Genomic DNA, 17,068 nt, shown 5'->3' on the forward strand with positions numbered 1-17,068 from the left:
AACTCCACACATTCAGTCGCCTGAGGCGGGAATTGAACCCAGGTCTTTGGCGCTGTGAGGCAGCAGTGCTAACCACTGTGCCACCATGCCGCCCCGAGGGACTCAAGGGATGAAAGGATATGGGGAAAATGTGGGATCAGCCTATTGTGTTAGATGCTCAGCCATGATCAGATTGGATGGCAGAGCAGGCGCTAAGGGCTGCATGGCCTACTCCTGCTCCTAATTCTATGTTTTTATGTTATTGAACAACTGTCAATGTTGCCAAGGGGCTGAAGAAAGTTTGTTTCTATTTATGATTAAATGAAATTTGAAGGATCCAACCAGTATCACATGAAGTTTTATAAGTCTGCGCTTTAGAAACAGTGTCCCCAATTCGTCAATCATGTTACAGCGAATTTGCATTAATGAACACTTGTTATAGCAGAATGACCCGTACCTCAATTTGGGGTCCATTACCATTTAATGTCCCTTAATAAATTGCCTGTTATGGTCATCAGTGCAGCAGCAGACTCCAGCATGGCTGCTACTTACCTTTGCTGCTGGTAGAAGATAGGTGTTCCCACCTCCTGGAAGTACTCAGCACCCCTAATTGGGTGCTGAACTTGTCTCCTTCTCAGTTAAGATTTTAGCATTTGATCATAATGGCACTAGAATGGTGCAGTTCATATGTTGTGTCTGGTCCTAAAATGCTTTCATGTATCAAGATCCAACCCCATGCTGAAATTCCAGTCTATATATTCTTAAATCACTGGAAGTAGCCATTTAATACATTTGTCTATGCCAGGTCTTTGAACGAGCTATCCAGTTTGTCAAAGGCTCCTTACTCTTATCCCATTATCCTGCGAACTCTTTTTCTTCCAAGTATTTATCCAATTTAATTCTGAAATTTATTTTTAAATCAGAAGCATCAGATGGGTTCAGATCAACCAAATAGTGATAGGGTTATTGAAGCGAATGATTTTTCTGATATTAAAGTTTCCTATATCTGCCCAGTAAATGAAAAGAATTACATTAACAATCAGAAATATCACGTGAATGGGCATTGGCAGCAAAGATCCATATTTCAGCAAGGTTCTTCAGATGAAAGCATTTTCTAACTGTTATATTTGTCAAGAAATGTTTATTATTGAATTTCCTTGAGAAGATAGGATGCTGAGTAATGAATGTTACTTGTCCCAGAGCAGCCCAAACTTGAATGTTCTCTAGGCCTTGCTGCTGATGGATAATTGCTATTCCTGTACCTGAGGAGTGTGAATGCTCCTGAACAATGTCCACCGACCATCCCCCACCCAGGTCCTTTTGCTGGAGAGACAGTAATTGATTCAGCAATTATAGCCAACTCAGCAAGGTGGAAACACTTGGCAATTAGGCTTCCATCACTGTCTTCTTTGTCTTCTTCATCATATACCTGATCTGTGGAACAGTTGGGGTATATAGAACATAGAACATAGAACATTACAGCACAGTACAGGTCCTTCGGCCCTCGATGTTGCGCCACCCTGTCATACTAATCTGAAGCCCACCCCACCTACACTATTCCATGTGCGTCCATGTGCCTGTCCAATGACGACTTAAATGCACTTAAACTTGGTAAATCTACTACCATTGCAGGCAAAGCATTCCATACCCTTACTACTCTCTGAGTAAAGAAACTACCTCTGACATCTGTCTTATCTCCCCTCACTTTAAATTGTGTCCCCTTGTGTTTGCCGTTCCTATACTTGGAAAAAGGCTCTCCCTGTCCACCCTATGTAATCCTCTGATTATCTTGTATGTCTCTATTAAGTCACCTCTCAACCTTCTTCTCTCCAACGAGAACAGCCTCAAGGCCCTCAGCCTTTCCTCGTAAGACATTCCTTCCATACCAGGCAACATCCTAGTAAATCTCCTCTGCACCCTTTCCAAAGCTTCCACATCCTTCTTATAATGTGGTGACCAGAACTGTACACAATACTCCAAGTGTGGCCATACCAGAGCTTTGTACAGCTACAGCATAACCTCCTGGCTCCAGAACTCAATCCCTCCATTAATAAAGGCCAAAACACTGTATGCCTTCTTAACAACCCTGTCAGTCTGGGTGGCAACTTTCAGGGATCTGTGTACATGAACACCAAGATCTCTCTGCTCATCTGCACTCCCAAGAATCTTACCATTAGCCCAGTACTTTGCATTCCGATTACTCCGTCCAAAGTGTATCACCTCACACTTGTCCACATTAAACGCCATTTGCCACCTCTCAGCCCAGCTCTGCATCCTATCTATGTCTCTCTGAAACTTACTACATCCTTCGTCACTATCCACAACTCCACCGACCTTAGTGTCGTCCGCAAATTTACTAACCCACCCTTCGAAGTCCTCATCCAGGTCGTTTATAAAAATGACGAACAGCAGTGGACCCAACACCGACCCTTGAGGTACGCCGCTAGTAACTGGACACCAAGCTGAACGTGTTCCATCAACTACAGCCCTCTGTTTTCTTTCAGCAGGCCAATTACTGGTCCAAACTGCTATGTCTCCCACAATCCCATTCCTCCGCATCTTGTATAATAACCTACTGTGGGGAACCTTATCGAATGCCTTGTTGAAATCCATATACACCACATCAGCCGGTTTACTCTCATCTACCTGTTTGGTCACTTTGTCAAAAAAGTCAATAAGATTCGTTAGGCACGATCTACCCTTCACAAAACAGTGCTGACTGTCCCTGATCAGATTATTCTTTTCTAGATGGTGATAAATCCTATCTCTTATAACCTTTTCCAACACTTTACCAACAACTGAAGTGAGACTCACTGGTCTGTAATTACCAGGGTTGTCTCTCCTACCCTTTTTGAACAAGGGAACCACATTTGCTATCCTCCAGTCCTCAGGCACTATTTCTGTAGACAGTGATGATTTGAAGATCAATGCCAAAGGCTCAGCAATCTCTTCCCTTGCTTCCCAGAGGATCCTAGGATAGATCCCATCCGGCCCAGGGGACTTGTCTATTTTCACACTCTGCAGTATTTCTAATACTTCTTCCTTGTGAACCTCAATCTCTTCTAGATGCAAGTATCTCTGTATCTTCCTCGCCAACATTTTCATTTTCTATAGTGAACGCTGTCAAAAAATATTTATTTAGTGCTTCCCCTGTCTCCTCTGACTCAACACACAACTTCCCACTATTTTCCTTGATTGGCCCTAATTTAACTCTCGTCATTCTTTTATTCCTGACATACCTATGGAAAGCCTTCGGGTAAACCCTGATCCTATTTGCCAACAACTTCTCATGTCTCCTCCTGGCTCTTCTGAGCTCTCTTTTTAGGTCTTTCCTGACTTCCTTGTAACCCTCAAGCGTCCTAACTGAGTTTTCACATTTTATCCTAACGTAAGCCTTTTTCTTCTTCTTGACCAGAACAATGATATACTGCCTGAACAACACTTTACCAACAACTGAAGTGAGACTCACTGGTCTGTAATTACCAGGGTTGTCTCTCCTACCCTTTTTGAACAAGGGAACCACATTTGCTATCCTCCAGTCCTCAGGCACTATTTCTGTAGACAGTGATGATTTGAAGATCAATGCCAAAGGCTCAGCAATCTCTTCCCTTGCTTCCCAGAGGATCCTAGGATAGATCCCATCCGGCCCAGGGGACTTGTCTATTTTCACACTCTGCAGTATTTCTAATACTTCTTCCTTGTGAACCTCAATCTCTTCTAGATGCAAGTATCTCTGTATCTTCCTCGCCAACATTTTCATTTTCTATAGTGAACGCTGTCAAAAAATATTTATTTAGTGCTTCCCCTGTCTCCTCTGACTCAACACACAACTTCCCACTATTTTCCTTGATTGGCCCTAATTTAACTCTCGTCATTCTTTTATTCCTGACATACCTATGGAAAGCCTTCGGGTAAACCCTGATCCTATTTGCCAACAACTTCTCATGTCTCCTCCTGGCTCTTCTGAGCTCTCTTTTTAGGTCTTTCCTGACTTCCTTGTAACCCTCAAGCGTCCTAACTGAGTTTTCACATTTTATCCTAACGTAAGCCTTTTTCTTCTTCTTGACCAGAACAATGATATACTGCCTGAACAATAATAACAGTTTTATCAATGGTGGGTAAGGCAACCGGTCCCTATCTCTTCCTTCCTGGAGAGAACATCTGCTTTTCGAAGTGTTCCAAATGTTTGCCTCATCTTTCAGAATAGTGGATAAACTCACTGGATCAATGATGTTGAGCCTAATACACTGTTCTGATGAACTCCTGGAGCGATACTTGACCTCCAACAATCACAACCTACATTATTTGTACAAATGGAGAGTTTTCCTCCTGATTCCCATTGTCTATAATTTTGCTAGGGCTCCTTGATGCCACATTTGGCATCTTGATGTCAAAGGCACTCACTCTGACCTCACTAAATGCAACTTATTTTTGACTGTGAAGTGCCATAACAGGAAGTTAAAATTATGAAGAGATTCAACAGGAAGGACATAAAGAAGATGTTTACTCTTCTGGGGTGTCCAGAACTAGGAGCTATGAATGTAAGGCCAATAATTGAAAACTCTAATAAGGTATTGAATTGAATTTGTTTTGCTCAATGTAGTGGGAGTGTGGAAACAGTTACCATATCACATGGAGCAATAAAAGTAAATAGCACAATGTATATTTAAGGGAATAGTGACAAGCATGAGAGAGAAATACATTGCTGATATATTGTTAATGTTACATGAAGTAAGGAAGATAAAGGCTTATTTGAATATTTGGAGTATCAGTGACCTGATACAAAAGCAAAACACTGCATTGGAATAAGAGCAAAAGTTCAGCACATGTATTTTGGTGTAGGTGTGCATTAGAGCTAACGTTTCAGGCCTAGAATTGTTTCTGGCTGTAAAGTCCCATGTAATTCTATAAGGCACTCCAGTCTCTTTTATCTCACTGCGGATATTAACTGCATCAAAATCATTCTCAGTTCGCTTCACCTTGTTTCCAGCCTTGAGGGTATTCCTGGATTTGACATATATTGTCATTTTCCTGACAGGTTCGGTGGTACAGGAGTCCTGTTCTTTCATTAGCACCTGCATATATTGATTTTGTAACACTATATTGTCTTTGTAATTCTCCAAAGCCATTTGGTAACTTGAAACTCCTTTCAATACTCATTCTCCCATTCGATGAATATCAGCCTTAACTAACCCCACCACAAAAGTTACTTTTGCTTCTGGCAACCTGACTAGTGGTGATTGTGAAATCTCTTTGGCAAAATTACTGTAAATTAAAATATTCAGTTCAAACACAAATTTTGTCTCAGAATATTTTTTTCTATATAAGACTGTTCACATTGAAACTTTCAAAGTAGCAATTTACTAGAATGGCATGACATTTTTGACCACCTGTCATTCTACCAAAAATCCCACAAATGGAGAGGACTCTAATGACATTAGCTTTATCAAATAACTTGAGAAAGCAAATAAAAACAGAGTTGCATTTATAAAGCACCTTTCAAAACCTCAGGATGTCCTAAAGCATTTTACAGCCAATGAAGCATTTTTACTAGGTACCCACAGTGGTTTTTGAAAACGTAGCAGTTAATTTATGCACTGCAAGGTCTCACAAAAGTTCTGCGATTCTCACCAAATAACCTGTCTGTTTAGTGTTGCTGATTGAGAGATAAATATTGACCAGGATAACAGAGAATGCTCCTCCTACAGGTCAAAATGGTGGCTAGGGGTATTTTACATTCTCCTGAAAGGGCTGATGTCGCCTTGGTTTACAATTTCATCCCGACAATTCCCTTAGTACTGAACTGGAGTGCCAAACTAGCTTTGTGTTCAAGTCTTATAGTGGGAGTGAAATGATCAGACTCTGATTTAGAGGCTCCCCTCTGAGCTAAGCAGAAGACAGTAAAGCAGTAAATGTATGGAAAATGTCTTGATTCAGCTTGTTCATGCATTACAAAGGCTTGGCCTTGTAAAAAGCATTGAAACATGTTTGTTGAACTGGCTTCAGAAAAAAAGCAGTAATCAGTTTCTTTGTAATGTATTGTCTTTGGATGAGCATGATACAGTCCACCATACCATCAATGCAGTCAAATATGTTTTTGTGCTGCACTGCAAAATTTAAAGCATTTCTACAGCCTTTGCAGATTCAGCAAGGAGAACAGGTGAGTGATGTGCATTGATATTCAGTGAAAGAATGTAATGCATCTTCAGTTGCATCACCTGTCAATTCTGCTGAGCAGCTCTGCATGTTGTCCACCTCTGCAAAACTTCCCACGAGTATCTTAGCTGGAAAATCTATGCTGTCCACCCATTGGCAAGCAGAAAGAGCCTCATCATTGTGTTGGATGGCATTCCTCTTCATTTTCACCATCTTGTGCAGTCATTGCCTGCTTGAACTCAGCAAGGTGGAAACACTTAGCAGTTAGGCTTCCATCACTGTCTTCTTTGTCTTCATCATAAATCTGACCTTTGCAACAGTTGTGGTATACTCCCTGAACAATGGCAACACTTTTATCAATGGTGGATAAGGCAACCGGTCCTAATCTCTTCCTTCCTAGAGAGAATATCTGCTTTTCAAAGTGTTCCAAAATGTTTGCCTCATCTTTCAGAATAGTGGATAAACTCGCTGGTGCAATGTCTGGTTTGGCTTCACATCAGTTTTTCACTTACTCTAGTGCCCTCACCTTCTCTCTCTGATTAACAATTCCTTTTCTCATAGGTCTAGCCATACTTGCATGCTTTGCTTGCTCTTTCACAGGGAGACCTCAGTGTCAAATATGGCTTGACTGTGATTTTGCACTTTTTTTTGTGGTCTAACTCTATTCTGATTGGTTGGAGCAGTCACATGACAAGTTTAGACAAGTTTGGCTGATCCAGAGTTAACGGTGCAGCATTCCTTATTTGAATCGATTTGATTTATTATCATCGTCATGCATACCGAGATACAGTAAAGTGGGTTGTTTTGTGTGTTCAACAGGCAGATTGTACTATACAAAGTGCATCAAGTAGCAGAACATTGTGCAGAATACTGTGTTACAGCCGCAGAGAAGGTGCAGAGAAAGTGATCAACATTAACGTTTGAGAGTCCATTCAAAAGTAACATGGGATTATCTTGGGAATCATTCAGTTGGATTTGCTATTGGGACGTTGGAGATGGCTGATGACTTTGCCCCAATTGTAACTAAGTAAACAGTATGAGAAAATTAATCAGAAATATTGATCCAAATAAAACAGCATGTTATTAGGACAAAAGGACTCGTAGAGTGAAACTTGGCCTATTACTAGGAGTTGTTCTCCATTGTCCATAATTCTCAGGTAGTGTAGCAGAGTCAAGGCCCATAGAATCAGTGAAGAAGGAATGAAGTGCTTCAGTGGAGAGGGGGATGTTTCCTGGACAGACTAACTAACAGCTTTTCTCGTCCATGTTTATCTTGTGAACAAGATTGTGCGCTACCTATCAATCCTAATCAAAAGAAATTGACTGAGTATCTCACATATTGCAGATTGTTGAAATTCCAGTGTTCTCTCCTTTGTCACTGAGGTGACTGATAATGGAAAAGGACATTTTTAAAGAGGGATGTTGGTAAGAATTGGTGGAATCCGCTGATATGTGTTCTTGCCTTTGCTAATAGGAGTCTGCAAAGACTTCTCTATTGAGATCAAGCAATGGTAAAACTAAAGTTAGAGTTTACTGTCAGAAATATTGTAGAATACCTGAATTCTGTGTGTGCTGCCTTTGATCCGTCATCCCTGTTGAAGTGGATAAATATGTGGAGAAAACCTGGTGGAAGTTTCAACTTTCTTGTTTCTCTGATTCTGAGTGTCTTCATCCATGATCTCATTCCAATAGCAGCTGGATATCAAATGTATGATTTACCTGAAGGGATTGAACTTACTTGTTGGTCTTGGCTTTGAGGGTGGAAGGGTTCTGATGCAACATAGAAACAAAGTATTGTGACAGCTTGTCAGGAGACTCCTTAGCATGTGAGAGCTAGACATCCCGCTATGGCATCATTCATCTACCATCATTATTTTCCTTAGTTTTGACTCTCTCTAATGTTAGATTCATGTGCACCAAGTATTAATCTGTTCACTGGTTGGAACATTGGAGACTGTCTAGGAATTTTAGTACATTAGAAAACAAAATCAAGTGGAAGATTTTGTGCGAAATGAGCATGGGGTGGGAATAGAGGCATGTTGAGTGGAGAGAGGGAACTTTGCTGATTCCATTGTTGTGTTAAAAGGACTCACACTGTGTGTGGTGTTTGGCTGATCATGACATGTGGAGAAGCTGAGGGGATTGAATTTGGTGAGATTTGCAGTGGTGCATTCATAGAACATAGAACATAGAAGAATACAGCGCAGTACAGGCCCTTTGGCCCTCGATGTTGCGCCGATCCAAGCCCACCTAACCTACACTAGCCCACTATCCTCCATATGCCTATCCAATGCCCGCTTAAATGCCCATAAAGAGAGAGAGTCCACCACTGCTACTGGCAGTGCATTCCATGAACTCACGACTCGCTGAGTAAAGAACCTACCCCTAACATCTGTCCTATACCTACCACCCCTTAATTTAAAGTTATGCCCCCTCGTAATAGCATTCAGGTTAATATAAATTATAAGAAAATTTCAATCCTGTTTTCACAATGTTTGGTTCACTGTGATAGTTCTTCCATTTACAGTACAGGATGTTTCACATTCTTTGTAGATGATTTGGAGAATTCAGATCTATCGAGGAGCATTGGGTTGGACTACTCCTTAAGCGGGAGACAGTCTCCCTGCCCCATCTTTTAAGATCATGCTGATTTACTTTGTCATTTCTGTGGCGTATCAGTATCAACAATAGCAACTTGTTTTTATATAATACCTTGAAGGGAGCAAAGTGTTTCAATATATTTCACGAAAGTCAGATAAGGGATATTAAGATAGGTGGTTCACATAACGAGTTTGGTCAATGGCTTAAGAGTTTAAGGCCTGTCTTATGTTTGGGGAGGCTAAGGAACATAATTTCAGAGGTGAAGGCATGGCCACATATCGTGAGGAAATTCAAACACTAGTATAACTCACATAAAGCTATGGATTTCAAGTTCATGAATGCAGCTTTATTCCATGCATTTGAGTCCAGTAGACAAACAGTCAATAAGAGGCAAAGCTAATTTCAGCACATTTAGAAAACGAATGACTGGCTTGGAGCTGACGATGAGCGCAGCTCTTACAGTAAAAGCATTTGTTTCAAGGATCCTGATCTGGCATTTACAATTATGTAGCTCCTCCACCTTGGACAAACAGATCTAACAGGCACAAGACAGGCAACCCAGTGAGACACTAATGCAAAATGAATCTGTGTGCATTTGATTGAGTGGCCTCTTTTGCAACAGCACAATGCAGCCCCAAGTACAGTTCAGCAAATGTGTCTCACCAGCCTCAGCCTGAGTTGGTGTTCTACAAGCAAGTCCAGGAAAATAAAAAAAAAGTTCATGTTGAATCTTATGCAGACTCTTGCAGCATTACTTTATGATAACTCCATTGCCGAAAATAGGATGATGTATCACAACCACAGTAAAATTTGGCATTTTTCCAATGCCTTTCACAAAGAGTAAAATCCCAAGGGTGTTCACAGAGGCATTATCAAAATGAAACAGGACCAACTCAGACCAAATCACTGGGAGGATGCAGTGTGACAGATACTCTCCATCACTCGAGACACCTTTACACTCGACGTTGCCACAGTTCCCACCTACATGACATTTGCCATCATCTTCCTGCCAAGTATGTGTATGTCACCTCCATTTGGCCAACTCAAGATTGTCATGGTTTCAGTCTCCACAACCCCTCATTTGAGAATTCTCCCTTCAGCTCACTTGCTTTCCTCCTTTCAAATCTTTATCAGAAGAAAATAATAAACAGATACAGGAGTAATCTGGTGTACCTTTTTATGATTAATGCTGATGTGGTTATAGTAAGAACCCTACTTGCTCACCTACCTGATTCCCCCAGTAACTCTTGTAGATCTAACTCAGCCTTTGGTACATTCAATGGCCCAGCTTCCACTATGCTGTAGGGTTCAAAATTTTAAAGCTTAACAAGTTTCCGAGAGAAGAAAGTTCCCTTCATTTTAGACTTAAATGGGACAGACCTCTTATTCCAAAATTATGTTCCCAAGTTGTTAATTTCCTCATGAGGAAACATAGGCTTATCTTGTCAAATCCCCTCAGATTTTTATAAATTTCAATGAGATTCCCTCTCGTTCTTCTCAATACCAATGAGTACAGGTCAACCAGCTCAACTGTTTCTCATAAGATCATCTCTTCACAGAAATCAAACTGGTGAACATTCTCTGAACTGTCCCAAATGAAAGTACATTCCCCCCCACTCCTTAAAATAGGAGACCAAAATTGTATGCAGTACTCTAAGCTTTAATTGTAGGCTGAGATATAACTGAGTGCATGGCCTCCCCTCCCACTGATTTGGTCTGAGTTGGTCCCGTTGTTGTATAGTGGCTGAGAGGAATCAGATATATTGATAATTTTTCCTTCCCTCTGAGTGCTATTCTGGAAGGCTGGATCAGCAAATGGCCTTCTCCCAGGTCTTTAGGCTTGCAAGCTCGTTTATTGCCTGTTCATATGCCCTTTTCGGCATCTCCTGGCATCAACTTGCCCCATCTCTCCCCCCACATCAGCTCAACTGATACTTGATACGCAATGTGAACATTAATTTGGAACCTGCAATGTGATGTTTGAGAAGCAGTGAGTGTACAACAATGATGCCTGAAATAATGCATCAAAAGTGATTGGCAATATAAATGGACAGTACAAGATTGCTAGTCTCTATCTATTTCACAGGAGCTGTTTATTTGATTTCTGTACAGTCTAAATAAACATAGATGTTCCAAACTGTGATTGAGCATGACATTTCTTTGCTCTCCTGAGCTGTAACATATAATTTAACACATTTTTCTTATTTTATCCCAGAGCGCCAGAGATTATTTTGGGTTTGCCGTTTTGTGAAGCCATAGACATGTGGTCATTGGGATGTGTTATTGCTGAACTATTCCTTGGATGGCCTTTGTACCCAGGAGCACTGGAATATGACCAGGTAAGAGGTTATTTTTAACTGTCACACGCAACTGCCTCATAAGGGAAACCATCAGCTCACCAAGGCTAACTGGCTGTTGAGTGATCATGTTATGCAATTAAAGGAGTAAGCAATGTTTTGCTGTTCTAAATTTTATCCTTTAATTACGAGAATGTTGTTACATGCTTAATCTGTTTTAAAATGTTACATTGCTAAACGAAAAGAAAATATCTTATTCAATGCTTAGTTAAGGTCAAACTTAAATCAGGGACATAGGGAAACAGGTGCCTTTTATCCATAGTTACTGGTGTTATTTTTATTAATGAAGGTCTAAGTGCTGTGCGTGAACTAAAGTAGTGGATAAGAAACTGACCATAGAAAGAAAAAACTTCTATTTATATAGTGCCTTACAAGTGGCAGCTATGAAGCAATGGGTAGTGCTTTCACCTCTGAATCAGAAGGTTGTGTGTTCCAAATCCTATTCTGGGATATGAGCACAAATTCTAGGCTGACATTGTTGTGAACTGCTTCTGGAGTGCTGCAGTGTCAGAATGGCACCTTTTGGATGAGATGCTAGACTGAGGCACCTTCTGCCCTCTCAGTTGGATGTATTTTGCTTTGGCTATTTGAAAGTAGAGTGAGGTGCCCTTGCCATTACATAATCCCTTAAAGAAAATAACAAACACATTATCTGACTGTTTACCACATTGTTGTTTGTGGCTATAGGAGCTTGTTGGTTGCCATATTTCCTATGTTATAACAAAGACTACTTCAATAATATTCTATTGGCTGCAAAGTGCTTTGGGATGTTTTTAAGTCAAGAAAGTTCAATGTAATTGGAAGATTTTCATGGAATCACAACTATACTATAGGGGGGAGTTTGCTCCACCAAGTGCATGTAAGTTCTCTGGATTTGGATGTGGGAACATCATTTTAAGGGTTACTATTGTCACAAAACTTGTTGGCAATATGAATTATGAAGAAGTGGGTTTTTGGACAAGTTGAGTGAATGGGCAAAAAGCATGACAGGTGAAATATAATGTGGAAAAATGTGAAGCTATCTGTTGTGGTTGGAAAAACAAAAGTGAAAAACAAAACTGTTCTCTTAAACAGTGAGAGACTGGGAGTGTGGATGTACAAAATGGCCTGGGTGTCCTTGTTCACAAATCACTGCAGGCTACCATGTAGGTGGAAGTCGCATGTTGGTGATGAAGGTAAATCTGTTGGTCTTTATTGCAAGAGGGTTGAATACATAAGTTAAGATATTTTGCTGCAATTGTATAGAGTCTTGGTGAGACCACATCTGAAGTATTTTGTACCGTTGCCTTATCCAACCTCACAAAGGATATACTTGTATTGAGGGAATACTATAAAGATTTCCCAGATTGATCCCCGGGGTTCCAGGGTTGTCGTATGAGGACAGATTGAATAGACTGGTCCTGTGTTCTCTGCACTTTCGAAGTATGAGAGGTAATCTCATTGCAGCATTACAACCTTGTTTCAAACATGCAACAAAATAGCTAAATTTCAGAGGTGAGGTGAGATGAGGTTGATGCCCTTGACTGGGTGTAGCATCAAAGACTCTTTGCAAGGGCTGGAATTAGTGGTAATAAGGGAAAAGTTCTGCACCTATAACAAAAAAAAGAGATACCGTATATACTCGTGTATAGGTCAATGTCACATATAAGCCAACCACTTATTTTTGGCCAGAAAATCTCGTATTTTCCATATATCTTCACAGTTACAGATCAACATTTATGATTCAGTGTGCCTCCCCAGTTGCGCTCCACTCTGGCTTTCCAATCTGCTGGCTGTACCGCTCCATTCTGGGTCTTTCAGTCTACCAGCCATCACGCTCTGCTCCAGGTTTTCAGAATACCTGTAGTGGTATGACAATACAGGGTGACTGGTGTATCCGCGGGGTTGGTTTCTACGGTTTCAGTTACCTACAGTTTACTGCGGCCTGAACATATTACAGAGAATGTTCCAGAATCAGGGACCGGGGGCTGCCGGGAAGGTAATTTTTCCATTTTATCTATTTTGTAGATAAATATTCATCCCCCGAAAACAATACCTCGTGTATAAGTCAACCCCATAATTTCAGATTTTAAAAACTGTCTTCAAAATTCGACATATACACAAGTACATATGGTATTTGTGGTTGTTGGAAATTAGTTGAATCAGTTCCAGGATACCTTTGCAGGGATTCCTCAAGTTTGGGGCCTATCCCCAGTCACCTTCAGCTGCTTCATCATAAGGTGAGAAATGGAATGTTCACTGATGATTGTACAATGTTCAGCACCGTTTGCAACTCCTCAGATATTGAAGTAATCCATGGCCAAATATAGCATGGCCTAGAAAATATCCAAATCTGGACTGAAAAGTGGCAAGTAACATTTACATCCCACAAAGACCATCTCCAACATGAGAGAATCTAACCATCTTCCTTTGACATTCAATGACGTTACCATCACTGAATCCCTCACTATACCCAGGATACCATTGACCAAAAATGGAACATGATTAGCAATATAAATACTGTGAAATTAGGGCATGTTAGAGGCTTGGAATGGTGCAGTTAAGTAACTCACTGCTGACTCCCTGAGGCCTGTCCACCATCTATAAGGCAAAAATCAGGAGTGTGATGGAGTTCTCCTCACTCTGATTCCAATAGCCCTCAATAAGTTTAATACCAACTGGGACAAAGGACCATATCCTCAAGCATCTACTCTCTCCACCATAGTTGCTCAGTAGCACTGTATACATTATCTACAGGATGCACTGCAGAAATTCACCAAGGCTACTTAAAAATTATTTTCCAACCCACAATCACTACCACCTAAGGACAAGGGCAGCAGATACTTGGAAACACCACCACCTGCAAGCCATACCAAACTATTCACAATCCTGACTTGAAAATATATTGTTGTTACTTCGCCATCATGGGTCAAAATCTAGAATTATCCCCCTGATGGCATTGTGGATTTATCACAGCACATGGACTGCAATAGTTCAAATTGTCAACTCACCACTCCCCTCTCAAGGGCAAAGATGCTGGCTAACTAGAAATGTCCATCTCCATGAATAAATAAAAAACATTCTTGCAAAATTTAAAAAAGGCTTGACAGATTGGTGCAGAAAGGAAGTAGGATGAGATTTGGCGGCGATGATGTCAAGAACCAGGGACACAGTGTCAGAATATCGAGGGTTGTTTAAGGCTGAGCTGAGGAAGCACTTCATCACTCAGAATTTGCTGGATCTTTCAAATTATTTGCAGGGCTGTAGAGGTTCAATCCTTGACTGTGTTGAAGACAGTGATCAATAGATTTCTTGATGTTAAAGATATCAAGGGATTCGGATACAGTGTTGAAGAATGGGAATGAAGTCTAATATCAGCCATTATCTATTTGGAAGATGGAGCAGCTCCAGAGCTAAAATGGTCGATTCCTCGTCCTGTTTCTGATGTGACTTTGAGCAATACGGTGTGACTATACTATGGCTTTAAGAGTATATTTTGTTCTTTTTTTTATTGATAAAGGGTTAAGACAGAGGTGCTGAGCAGAATGCTCCAAGTCAATAAAGTAAACAGCTTGTGAGGCCTTGGGTTATTTTTTAAATTTGGAACAATAAAGACAGCCTGAATGGGTGGGGTCAAGCTCTCACAGAACCAGGATAGTCTTAGCTTTCAGTAATTGCTGAGGTCTTGAAGCTGGATGTGGAAGCTCTTTTTCCCCTCTCTCTTACTGCTGGGATTCTCTTCCTGCTGCTAGAATTGTATATAAGACAATCTGTTTTACTGAACTTGCCTTTGTCAGAAGTGTGTTTATGGTATGTTATATTGTATTTGTATTTAATATAGTTAGTTGTATTTAATATACATATTTTGTTCAGCATTTCGATAGAGTGACAGTTTTGTTTGTATTTTGTCCGTATTTTAATAATCGTATATGGATAAAGTGTGCTTTATTTCAAGCCTGGTACTTTGACCAATCGAATTGCCTCTGGAGAACAATGCCTTACACTTACCTGTCAATTAAGAAAATGTTAGGGTCTAGACAATCTTCTTAATATATTTTGTGGGGGGTTTGGTCTGGTCTTAATCCCCTGCTTTGTCCCTGCAGGTTTATTTCCATCCAATTTCCTGAAATTAATTTTGAAGAATTATCATTGTAATGTAGAAAATTACAAAGTTTGCACAATAAGGTTTCACCATCAGCAATGAAGAAATTGGCTAGATATCATCTGTTTTTCATGAGTTGGCTGTGAGACATATTAGTCAAAGTGTTGGGAGAATTTCCCTGCTTTTCTGTGAATAGTGGAGAGTGAGGTAGAGACATTAAAGAGCTGAGTGGGAGAATTCTAGTGCTTGGGGCATGGTTGGATTTGAGATTTAAAAAAAGGGTTTCTTTATCTGAACTTATCTTGTGACATGCTGGATCTTGTTTTCTTTTCTGATTCTGTTTCACGATTTGGTTCAGACAATGGAGTATTTGTTATCATCAACCAAATACATTTATTGCACATAAATCATGATATAAAGTTCCTAACATTGTTAAATTAGTTTACAGCTCAATGACATTGCAATTATAGGGAAGTGTGAGAAAGATACCCTGAATTAAGAAAAATCACTCCTTAAAGAATAAAGGTTCTTGTTTGTGTTGCTTTCTGGAGAAAGTGAGGGCTGTAGATGCTGGAGATCAGAGCTGAAAATGTGTTGCTGGAAAAGCGCAGCAGGTCAGGCAGCTGAAGAAGGGCTTATGCCCGAAACGTCGATTCTCCTGTTCCCTGGATGCTGCCTGACCTGCTGCGCTTTTCCAGCAACACATTTTCAGCTGTGTTGCTTTCTGGCCATTTTCCCCCCATTCTAAAAGTCATTTTTGAGGATCTAGTGTGCGGCACAACGAAGATACCTGGATGAACAAAAGAACCCCTAACAAAAAGATGGTGCCGTGGGATCTTTTCCATCCATCTGAGAGGGCAGAAGAGGCCATGTACAGAATTCCAAACAAAGGTAACAATTTTAAAATCAAGAATTTGCTTGACCAGAAGTCAGAGTGGATCAACGAATGCAGGGATTGATATCGAAATAGGGTTCACTGCAACTTAAGACACTGGATGTCCTCGTTTACTGAAGTTAAAATGTAGGACACCAACCAGGAATCCACTGGAATGGCTGAATCTAGAGGTAATGTAGGTAAGGATAACAGTGAGGTCAGAAGCTGACCAAGGGATAAAATAGTATACTAATGCTGAGGCAGTTTCACTATGCTTACCCTAAATAAACTTTTAAAAATTTTGAAGACTTCTCTGAAGCTCTGTTTCCAAGAAAGAAGAGCACACTGTTCTTTACAAATGGGTATAATTTCTTTCTTGTTTAATTTTCGTTAACCTTTCATACCATTGATATTTCTTTGAGAGAGGAAGAGAACTAAGTTGTGAGGAAATTTCATGAGGTGATCTGCGGACACTGGGAACGTCAGCTTAGATTTTTGTGGTCATGTTTCAGGAGAGGAGTTTGAACGAATGACCTCTGACTCATTGGCAACAGTTTACTCACTGAGCCACAGAGCACACATTGATTTTGACAAGTTAGCAGATTTAATTTGGGAGAGATTGCTGCAGTTTTTACTATCACAGGAGTAAAGAGTAGCAAGTGGATGAAGGAAGGTGGATGATCAGTGAAAATTCATGATCCTTTCTACCATGCTTTATTTTCCTTTATCCTGACGATTTTGATGATGACTGAACTCTCTGCTTAGGATAGTAATGTGAATTCAAAAAGAATTTTCTTCCTTCAGGTGAAAAATGCCAGCAAGTAGTTGCTGGCCCTTTTCATTTTGTAACTTTAACGTTTTTTTCACTGTGTGTTCCTTGAAAATAATTATTTCTTTATGATGTTTTCCAGCTCAACATGTATTTTGTTACATAGAGAGTTCTGGCGCTGCTGAGTGATGGAGTATTTTTACAGCAAAAAAGAACTTGCATTGATGTAATATCATTCAAGATATCCCAAA

At 40.3% G+C, this 17,068-nt stretch overlaps 1 protein-coding gene across 5 annotated transcripts in view; it reads left to right on the top strand.

The window, feature by feature from the left end:
- LOC122557708 (homeodomain-interacting protein kinase 3-like) overlaps nucleotides 1-17,068 on the top strand; it is a 261,054-nt gene that overhangs the window by 185,864 nt on the left and 58,122 nt on the right. For all 5 annotated transcript variants that reach the window (XM_043705595.2, XM_043705593.2, XM_043705598.2 and 2 more), the window contains one exon: nucleotides 10,952-11,075. In XM_043705595.2, coding sequence (XP_043561530.2) covers nucleotides 10,952-11,075 — 124 coding nt within the window. The remainder of the gene's footprint in view (nucleotides 1-10,951; nucleotides 11,076-17,068) is intronic.

The sequence above is a fragment of the Chiloscyllium plagiosum genome, unplaced genomic scaffold (genome assembly GCF_037043375.1).
Source record: "Chiloscyllium plagiosum isolate Xiang-an unplaced genomic scaffold, Cpla_swu_hap1 HiC_scaffold_18, whole genome shotgun sequence".
Classification (NCBI taxonomy): Eukaryota; Metazoa; Chordata; class Chondrichthyes; order Orectolobiformes; family Hemiscylliidae; genus Chiloscyllium; species Chiloscyllium plagiosum.